Source organism: Penaeus vannamei, chromosome 20 (assembly GCF_042767895.1).
Source record: "Penaeus vannamei isolate JL-2024 chromosome 20, ASM4276789v1, whole genome shotgun sequence".
Taxonomy (NCBI): Eukaryota; Metazoa; Arthropoda; class Malacostraca; order Decapoda; family Penaeidae; genus Penaeus; species Penaeus vannamei.
Window position 1 is genome coordinate 26,956,499 of NC_091568.1, and position 10,641 is coordinate 26,967,139.

Consider the following 10,641-nt stretch of genomic DNA (forward strand, 5'->3'; position numbering starts at 1 on the left):
ATATGTATGTATATATACATACATACACACGCACACACACACACACACACACACACACACACACACACACATATATATATATATATACATATATATATATATATATATATATATATATATATATATATATATATATATATATATATATATAAACATGTACATGCATGTGTGTATATGTACATATGTACTTACAAACACAAACAGATGCGTGTGTGTGTGAGCTCCAGTTATTTACTCTAGTGAGCGGAAGGAAGGCTGCAAGTAAAGACTGTTAAGCTAAGAATAGTAGAGGCTAGAAATGCAGCGTCTCCGTCTTGTCTGTGTACCAGTATTTGTTTTTGGCACTGGCATATATCTGGTACTGGAGCCTGGTGGTTTTACATGCGTTATTAACTGGTGGGTGTGCTACACAGGGGCAGGAGAATATATGAAAATTTTGAGCTAGCTTAGCGAGTAACAAAGAGAAACAAATCAAAGCGTAATAAGCACGATAAAGTGTATTAGTAATGACCAATGAGACATTTTTCGTGGTGGGGTACCCCTGCCAGAGCAAAAAAGGGGCATCAAAAATTTATGCTAGATCAGCTCATGGTGTAACAACTTGAAACTGGCTTCAAATTCATCAGTAAGGCCCACTTTATCAGAAATAAGCAGTGACTCATTTTTAGTAGCGGGGGATTCGAGCCAGACACCTCATGCGTAATACTCCGTGTTATCTTCCTAATCTGAATAGGAGACCTTACTCCATGGCTCGTCCTCAGACTCGATCAGTTCATCCAGTTCATCTGGAGTCCATGCCATCACTACCAGTGATGATACAATAAACAGAAACTATACTTGAGTGGAACTATAATGATATTGATTTTCAGATATTGATTGATATCATATGGTTACATCTGTTCACCATCAGCTGATAGCTACTACGATTGGAAATCGAATATTGAGTAAGCACTTATGAATACGAGATATATATTCATACACACAGAAACTGAAGGAGAGAGAGAGAGAGGGAAAGAGAAGGAGAGAGATAAATACATACACATATGTGTATATATATGCATATACATGATATATATATATATATATATATATATATATATATATATATATATATATATATATATATGAATATATATATGTATGTATGTATAACCTTGGATCTGACATATATCTGGCATTGAAGCCTGATGGATTCACATGCGATAAATGGACACCAGAGTCATTGTATTAAAAGTACTCTTACTTGGCCCGTAAGGGGATCGAACCCTCGACATCCGCGTTATTAGCACGGCGCTCTAACCGAGCTAACAGGCCCTTAACCTATTTGAAAATCTTTCTCATAATGAATTGTCAGTCAACAAATTGTAATGAAATATATTAAAAGTAGCAATTTATCATCAATATAACCTAGTGTTAGATTGTATTTCAGAAGGATCATATCAGGACAGAGCAAAATAAATACATTGTGTTTATCATTTCAAATGCATATAAGCCTATGAAAAACTACTTCTTAGAAAATGCTTAGGCAGTTTATCCTAAATGTTTTTAAACCTCATAACCATGATATGTAAGGTACCTTTTCGAAAATAAAAAATCTAATACACACACACACACACACACACACACACACACACACACACACACATACATATATGTAAACATATTTACATATATGAATAATATATATGGGTGTATTAATATATATATGCATACATATATGTATACATAGAAATATATATATGAACACAAGCACAAATGCAGTAATTTGTACACAAAAACAAAAATGAAAACAACCACGATAAGAAATGAAGGAAATGAACTCTCCTCAAGCGTTCGTCTCCAGACGTATGATTAACCAAAAGTCTTTTATCATTTGTCTGAAAAAGAACTCATGAAGGGTTTGAAACGTTACACTGTATTTTGATTTGCATTGTGACTTTTCCTCTTCATATATATATATATATATATATATATATATATATATATATATATACATGCATTATACATATATATACACATATCTATCAATCTGTGAGTATATAAATTCATATATAGTATACAGTATGTCACACATACACATATATATGTACTGTTACGGCTGGTATGTCACTAAGAGAATTAAGGGGAAGAGCAGCTCCGCTGAACTCGAATTCTCTCAATGCGGAAGCCAAAATCATAGACGAGAAGTCAAATCTTAAGGATATGGCCTGGTATGAACGGCTGAATACCACGTAACAACAGCTCGTGCTAAAGTACTAGTGATTGTAAATATTCTTCTAGTTAATTCATTTGTATTAATTCATTTTTCATTCCATATAAGGCTCATTAATGCCGTCAAGTAAGTTATTATAATCATTCACTTCATTCTTCATTTATTTATCATCTCCCATTAATGTTATTTTCTTCAAAGTTCATTATCAATGATGTATTCTTTTCTTAACTGTATTATGTTATATTCCTTTCTTATTTATATACAAACTAATTCATTAAAGTCACTTATTGTCACTTATTATTCATCCTTCATTATACGTTATTTATTATGTTCATTATCTTTCACTGTTAATCAAGAATTGTATACCAGTAATGATTATTATTTATTCATTGTAAAATGATTTGGAAAAATACATCAACTCATTAATTACGATTTATTTATTTATTCCGTCACCAACGTAAACAGACAAAAATGAACAAACAAAACAGACGAAACATACACACAAAATAGATAAAATAAACAAAATCCTGCCTATGCGATATATTACTTAAATGTAATATATCGCCCTAATCTATCAAAGAAATAAATTACAAACCCATAAAAAAACGGCACAAAAACAGCAAAATGGCAGAGGTCTTGCCCAGGCCTATGGCGGTGGAGGAGTGACCGAGGCAACCCTCCCAAGACATACGGGTAGGCCTCAAGACGGTGGGGGGGAGGGGTGGCTGCGAACGCTGCTGCAGGAACTGCCTCGTTACCGTAGCCGACAATTTAGCATTTTAACAATTATTAGTTTATTTTACTGTTATGTAATACTCCTCCCCGCAAGAAAAAGAACTTTTTACCGTACGGGAAAAAGTTCAAACTAGCTAATTGCTATATAGAATTACACAACAACTCGTTCGGCTATACGGGTGAAGGTAGCGTACGCCTCTTTCCTGTCCTTCGCAGTGTACAGTCAGCGGCCAACGTGTGTGGACCGCACTACTTACGATCTTGAAATTGCGTCCGCTATGATATTGTGTGTGCCTCTAATATGCAATATCTTTATATTGAATGGCTGTAATGTTAAAGCCCACCTCAACACTCGCATGTTTTTAAACTTTACATTTTCTATAAAGGTTAACGGGTTATGATCAGTGAAAATTTTGACTGGATGAACAGAGTTTGTTAAATAAACTCTAAACTTTTCGATTGCCAATACTATTCCCAAGGCCTCCTTTTCGACGGTGGCGTAAGACTTTTGATAAGACTTGTACTTATAAGAAAAATAACACACCGGGTGGAGCACTTCACTTTTGTTCTGCAAGAGGACCGCTCCCACACCACTATCACTGGCGTCAACATGAATTACAAATGGTTTGCCGATATCAGGAGCTCGCAAGACGGGAGCGGTACACAAGAGGTGCTTCAAGTTGTCAAAGGCTTGTTGACAGTCCTCTGACCACCTGAATGTCCGTTTAGTACTCAGCAAGTCTGTTAAAGGTGCGGATATCTGGGAAAAGTTCTTGCAGAAACGTCTATAATATCCAGCCATTCCCATGAAGCGCATCAGGCCTCTCCTGTCGACGGGCGTGGGATACTGGAGGACCGCTTCCACCTTCGCTGCTACAGGTGCGACCTGACCCTGACCGATCACGTGACCCAAGAAGGTGACATGAGCATGTCCGAATTCACTCTTCTGCAAATTTACCGTGAGGTTTGCGGCTGACAAGGCGGAGAAGAGTGCACGTAAACGTACCAGATGTTCCTGCCAAGACTCGCTCCAGATTACAAGATCGTCTAGGTAACAACGAACGCCTTCTAAGTCCGCAGTCAGGTAGTTCATGAGACGCTGAAAGGTCGCCGGGGCGTTCCTCATACCGAAGGGAAGAACCTTGAACTCGTAGAGACCGACAGGCGTGACAAACGCAGAAATCGGCCTCGCCCTCTCTGTCAACGGAACTTGGTAATATCCCTGGAGGAGATCCAACTTCGACAGGTGGCGTGCCTTCCCCAGGTCATCAATAATGTCGTCCATCCTCGGGAGGGGGAACGAGTCCGCCACTGTTACCGCATTCACCTTCCTATAATCTACACACAGACGGTAAGTGCCGCCACTCTTGGGAACGAGGACTATAGGTGATGCCCAGGGACTCAGGCTGGGACTAATGAACCCCTGCTCCTTCAGGCGCTGAACCTCCGTCTGCAGGAAAGCCCTCTTCTCTGCATTGAGGCGATAGGGAGCTTGACGTACTGGCTGAGCTTCCTTAGTCTCCACATCATGTTCCAGCAGTGGGCAGAGACGAGGTACATCACTGAATAGTTCCTCATACTCCTGCAGAAGAGAACGAATGTTTGCTGCTTGGGCAGCAGAAAGGTGTTTAAGTTTATCATCAGGTTTAGCTAAAATTGTCGAATTTATAAGGTTAGGCTCCACAATCTTTACATTATCACAAGTGTCATTACTGATGTTTGAAGGTACAACTATTGAAACATTTCGTACCTCATCCTTTATATCACCCCGTTCATGGTACTTTTTCAGGAGGTTTACATGTACATGACGGTTTTTCTTACGCCTCTTAGGTGTTTCAATCACATAATTTGTATCACTCGTTCGTTTTAGAATACGAAATGGACCCGTATAGCGAGACTGAAGAGGCTGGTTAGGAAGAGGCAGCAAAGCCAGAACTAAATCACCCTCATTGAAGGTTCTAACTTCAGTATTATTTGCTTTATCAAAATGTTCTTTCATTTTAGATTGAGCTTTACCCAAATGATTATGAGCTATTGAGATAGCTGTTCGTAATCTATGCTTAAATTTATTCACATAAGCAGCTACTGGAATGTCCTCCTCTTCAATTAACCAGCACTCCTTTAAGACCTTCAGTGGTCCACGCACTTCATGGCCGTAAATTAATTGAAATGGAGAATAACCAAGGCTCTCTTGAACACTGTCCCTTACTGAAAATAACAGCAAATCTATTCCTTCATCCCACTCAGAACCAGTCTCTAAACAAAAGGCTTTAATCATAGTCTTTAAAGTATAGTGAAACCTTTCAACTACCCCTTGACTCTGAGGATGATATACGGTGGACCTGCACTGCTGTATACCCAAGGACTTCATAACCTGTTCATACAGTCTGGACGTAAAATTTGACCCTTGATCTGATTGTATTACAGTAGGCAGACCAACTTGTGTAAAAAAATTTATCAATGCCTTCACAACATTCTTAGTAGTGATGCGTCTAAGAGGAATAGCTTCAGGATATCGGGTGGCCACATCAATTATGGTTAACAGAAACTTGTTACCCCGTTTAGTCTTTGGAAGAGGACCTACACAGTCAATAACTATTTTGCTGAAAGGCTCTGTTAACACAGGGATAGGTTGCAAGGGATATGGTTTGATACCATCTCCGGGTTTGCCTTTTACTTGGCAGATATGGCATGACTGGCAATAGTAACCAACATCACGTTTCATTTTCGGCCAATAAAAATGAGCTAAAATCTTATGGTAAGATTTGTTGACTCCCAAATGACCACTAATGTCGTGTGCAATATTCAATACATCAGTTCGAAGGGGCTTTGGAATGACAATCTGATGTACTATCTTACTGGTATCGTCTGCAGATATATTATAGGGCTTATATTTACGCATAAGAACACCTGACTGGAGATAATAGCAGGTACTGAAATTGTCTATGTTACTTGTATCAGTAAGCCTATCATAAAATGTTTGCAACTCAGGATCTTTATATTGTTCTTCAATGAGCTTTTCTCTAGTAACTGGCATGTCTTTAAAATTTACTATATTAGAATTATCAGAAGCAGAAATGTTTGAATCTTTGTCAGATGATTTAAAGAAATCTGCCAAGGTGAAATCCTCGGTGAATATATCATTAAGGCTCTCTTTGGGTAATGCAGTACCGGCGGTAAGCGCCTTGGTAGGAGGGGAGGACCTACGACTTGCACTGCGGGTGACAGCACATGCAGGAAAGAGATCGGGATACTCCCTCTCTAAATCTACGGTGTTGTTCTCCTCTGTCGGGCAAGGTGAAACTACAGGGCAAGGCCATACCTTATCACCAACTAGATCATTGCCCATAAGGAGCGAAATGCCATTACTTGGTATATTATCAACAACACCTAAATTTACGTACCCAGTTATCAATTTAGATTCAAGGTAGACTTTACATATGGGTATACTCTTGGACCCTACCAGTCCATTAATAATAATCATCTCTCCAGTATAGCAGTCAGGGTTAGGAACCATCTCCTTGAGTACCAATGATATATCTGCAGCCGAGTCCCGTAGAATAGTAACTGGGGAAGACGACTTACACGACTCATCGACACTAAGAAATCCTGTGGAACAAAATGGTCTAAATGAAGGTGTCACAACTTTAGATTCAGTAATGGAAAAAGGGAAAAGGCCACGTTTATCACAAGGATATTTCGATGTAACCTTTGTCGTCTTATTAGCACTGACATGAAAGATACGTTTGTTATTATCAGAACGCTTATTTGTCAATCTAAAACAGTCATTTATGGCATGACCATATTTCTTGCAATAACGGCAAAAAGAAAAATTCTCACCGCGAGAAGCAACCTTCTTACTCTCATCACCACCTGTTTCTGACTTTGTATGAACAGTCCTGTGGGTATCTGGCAGTCCAGTCCTCCTGGAACTATACTCCATCCTCTTACCATTATGCTGGATAGACTGGAATGAAGGCTCATTAGATCTGCAAGAGTAGTTGGGATTAGTGAGAGCGAAATGATCGGCGGCTTTGCCGACCTCGGCTAATGTGCGCAGACCACGTTCGTCAATGTGAGAGCGAACTTTTACAGGCATACTTTTCTTAACTTCCTCTAGTACAAAGAGCTCGAGTAATTTATCGTACTCGAGTGCATCAAGTTCACTCTCGACCCATTTCTTACACAAAAGTTGCTTTTGGCGAATAAATTCAACAAAGGTTTGTTTGCTATCTTTACGATAATAACGGAAATCTTGTCTGTAAGCCTCTGGTACCCTTTTATAAACATTTAAAACAGCTTGTTTTACTATATAATAACATTGTGACTGTACCAAATCCAGAGCTGAGAAAACCTCTTGAGCTCTGCCAACAAATGCACTGTGAACAAGCAATACCCACTTATCTTCGGGCCAACCATGCAAGGCAGCAACTCGCTCAAAATGAATGAAAAAGTACTCAGGCTCTGTCTCATTGAATTTAGGAACAAATTTAATTGCATCCTCTATACGAAAATGAGGATGGTGTTCCCGATCAGGTCTCTGCATGAGACGCATCCGCTCATTCTCTGCCTTAAACATTTCCAAATCTATCTTACGGCTCTCCAGGTCATACTGGCGGGCCATCGTGACATCCCGAGGACACAAGGGCTCTAAATCCTCCTCACTTAACACCTTGTGTTCTAATAAATACTCGGTCACTAATGTACGAATTTCATCCTTCCGTAAGGATGACCGAAAAGGGATGCAATAATGAGCGGCTAACTCACTCCACTGGGCTTTAGTTAAACCTACCAGCACTTCGGCTGACGGATTTTCAATAAAACTTTCAACACTGAACATAATGAATCACCGAGAAGAATAGACAGGCGAAAATAAGCTAGCTAGCTAGATAGATAGTGACATACCAGCCGTAACAGTACATATATAAATATACATATATACATACATATACAGATATCAGTTATATGTATGTGTTTATGCATTTGTATAGTAGTATATACATCTGAGTGTGTGTGTGTGTGAACATGTTTTCCTTCATGTACACCTTGGGAACTCTTCTTAGCGATTAGCCTTTGTCCTCCCACCCGAGTCCGATCACGTGGTTAACGGACTGCACGTGGAAGATTCTTGCAGAAAAACTCTCTTAAATAATCTAGTGGAAGAAGAATATTGTAATAATAATAATAATAATAATAATAATAATAATAAATAAATAAATAAATAAAAGACCGAGGTTTGATGTCAGACTCACCCTAACGTGTTGAACAGGACAGGAAAGAAGAACGCATAATCATTACCATACAAGTGCCTTGCATGCACAGCGGTCCCAATGGCCTGGTCACTGTGCCTTCCTTTGACCTTGGCCCCGACATGTCAGAAAAAGAGGAATCGGCTGACAACGAACAGACTACTGGGACAGAGGACTAAACTTTTGCCACATACGAATCATATCATAACTACTGAATAATGAAATTTTGATTTGAAATAATTCGTTTATACGCAACATTTTTTAGATGAATTATATAAGGACGTGGCTGTAGATTTTTTTTTTTTTTTTTTTTTTACAGTGGATTAGTACACAAAGTATATGTTCAGGAGACGACGTCGAGAACACAGACAGACGCCGTTTTATCCTGTTTCTTAGGATGCTTCCTGAACTATTTTGAGATACTGACATCAGGTAGGGCAGGAAGACAGAACTTGGTACCTAATGAAATGGGTAAAAGGAATAAATCTAATTCGTACAATTTTGATACATCTATGCATTTGTATTTAAGTCCGTGTGTGTGTGCGTGTTTGTGCATATATATATATATATATATATATATATATATATATATATATATATATATATATATATATATATATATATATATGTATGTATGTATATATATGTATGTGTGTGTATGTATATATATATATATACATACAAATATTATATATATATATATATATATATATATATATATATATATATATATATATATATAGATATATATATATATATATATATATATATATATATATATATATATATATATATATATATATATATATACTTATATAAATATATGCATACATCAGGTAGGGCAGGAAGACAGAACTTACTACCTAATGAAATGGGTAAAAGGAATAAATCTATTTCGTACAATTTTGATACATCTATGCATTTGTATTTAAGTCCGTGTGTGTGTGCATATATATATATATATATATATATATATATATATATATATATATATATATATATATATATTGTGTGTGTGTGTGTGTGTGTGTGTGTGTGTGTGTGTGTGTGTGTGTGTGTGTGTGTGTGTATACTTATATAAATATATACATATATATGTACACACATGTATATATTTATATTAAGAGATAAACACATACACACATATATATGGAGGGAAAACACTCTACTGTGTTGATACTATGGTAGATAAAGCCACAATGCACAAACTAGTCTCACTTCAATAAATCTAGTTTGTGCATTGTGAGTTTTTCTACCTTATACATATATTTACATGTGTGTATGTATGTATGCTCAGGAAATCTACGTTGCAGTGGAGAGTAGTCCGGATGCTCTTTTGTTGGCTTATTTCCCTCCCCACCAAGAAACGCCTGTCGCAGTAGGTTGACGGTACCTCGGCTCCGTGGCGGAGTGACAGACTGCTGAATATATATACGTCCTTATATTTATATAAGTATAGTACATATATATACATATTTACATGTATACGTATATATATTCATTTATGCGTATACATATATACATCTAGATATTTATAGATGCATGTATGTGTACATAAAGATAGATTGATAGATAGAGTATATATTTGTGTGTGTAAGTCTCTCTCTCCCTCTCTCTAACTCTAATAATATATGTGTGTGCGTAAGTGTGTGTGCTCCAGTTTAGTTTAGTGGGCAGAAGAAAGACTGCAAGTAAAGACTATTAACCTAACAATAGTAGAGACTAGAAATGCAGCGTTGCCAACGACCTTCAGACTCCGTCTTATCTGTGTACCAGTGTTTGACCTTGGCCCTGGCATATATCTGGCACTGGAGACTGATGGATTGGCGTGCGATGAACGGACACCAGAGTCACTGAATAAAATACTCTACATGGCCCGTAAGGGGATCGAACCCTCGACATCCGCGTTATTAGCACGGCGCTCTAACCAACTGAGCTAACAGGCCCGTACTTCCAAGTAAAGACTGTTAAGCAATCAATAGTAAAGGCTAGAAATGCAGCGTTGCCAACGACCTTGAGTCTCCGTCTTGTCTGTGTACAAGTGACTGACCTTGACACTGGCATATAAATATATATACATACATATATATATATATATATATATATATATATATATATATATATATATATATATATATATGTGTGTGTGTGTGTGTGTGTGTGTGTGTGTGTGTGTGTGTGTGTGTGTGTGTGCGTGTGTGTGTGTGACACTTGGGCCTGATAGAATGGAGTCCGATGAGGTAAGGTAAGAAATTAGGCCGGCAACCGCAATCGGCGCTCTAACCAACTGAACCAACAGACGGTTATTAATATTTATAGCTTACCATCAACACAGATTACTGCTAGATTGAATCGCAGTAGGATCTCAGGACTGGAAATGCTTAGACAGAGCAAAATAAATTAGGTTTCTAACGCATATTAACCGAAGCCTAATTATTTCTTGCT

At 37.7% G+C, this 10,641-nt stretch overlaps 1 protein-coding gene and 1 non-coding gene across 2 annotated transcripts; both read right to left on the reverse strand.

Moving 5' to 3' along the window:
* Positions 1 to 3,316: 3,316 nt before the first annotated feature.
* LOC138865186 (uncharacterized) lies at positions 3,317 to 7,787 on the reverse strand. Its single transcript, XM_070134577.1, has 3 exons — positions 6,788 to 7,787; positions 3,417 to 6,556; positions 3,317 to 3,325 (listed from the first exon to the last, which is right to left on the reverse strand). Exons 1-3 carry the CDS (start codon positions 7,785 to 7,787, stop codon positions 3,317 to 3,319), a joined length of 4,149 nt encoding a protein of 1,382 aa, XP_069990678.1.
* Positions 7,788 to 10,068: 2,281 nt separating this feature from the next.
* On the reverse strand, positions 10,069 to 10,142 carry TRNAI-AAU (transfer RNA isoleucine (anticodon AAU)). The gene has a single exon. It is a non-coding gene; the product is annotated as a tRNA-Ile (tRNA).
* Positions 10,143 to 10,641: the final 499 nt, after the last annotated feature.

Excerpts from the sequence above, each read along its gene's own strand:
- LOC138865186 (XM_070134577.1), bottom strand. The coding sequence starts at position 7,787 with ATGTTCAGTGTTGAAAGTTTTATTGAAAATCCGTCAGCCGAAGTGCTG. Across the intron at positions 6,557-6,787 it reads TAAGAAGGTTGCTTCTCGCG|GATTTCTTAGTGTCGATGAG; the intron begins GTGAGAATTTTT and ends TTTGTTCCACAG.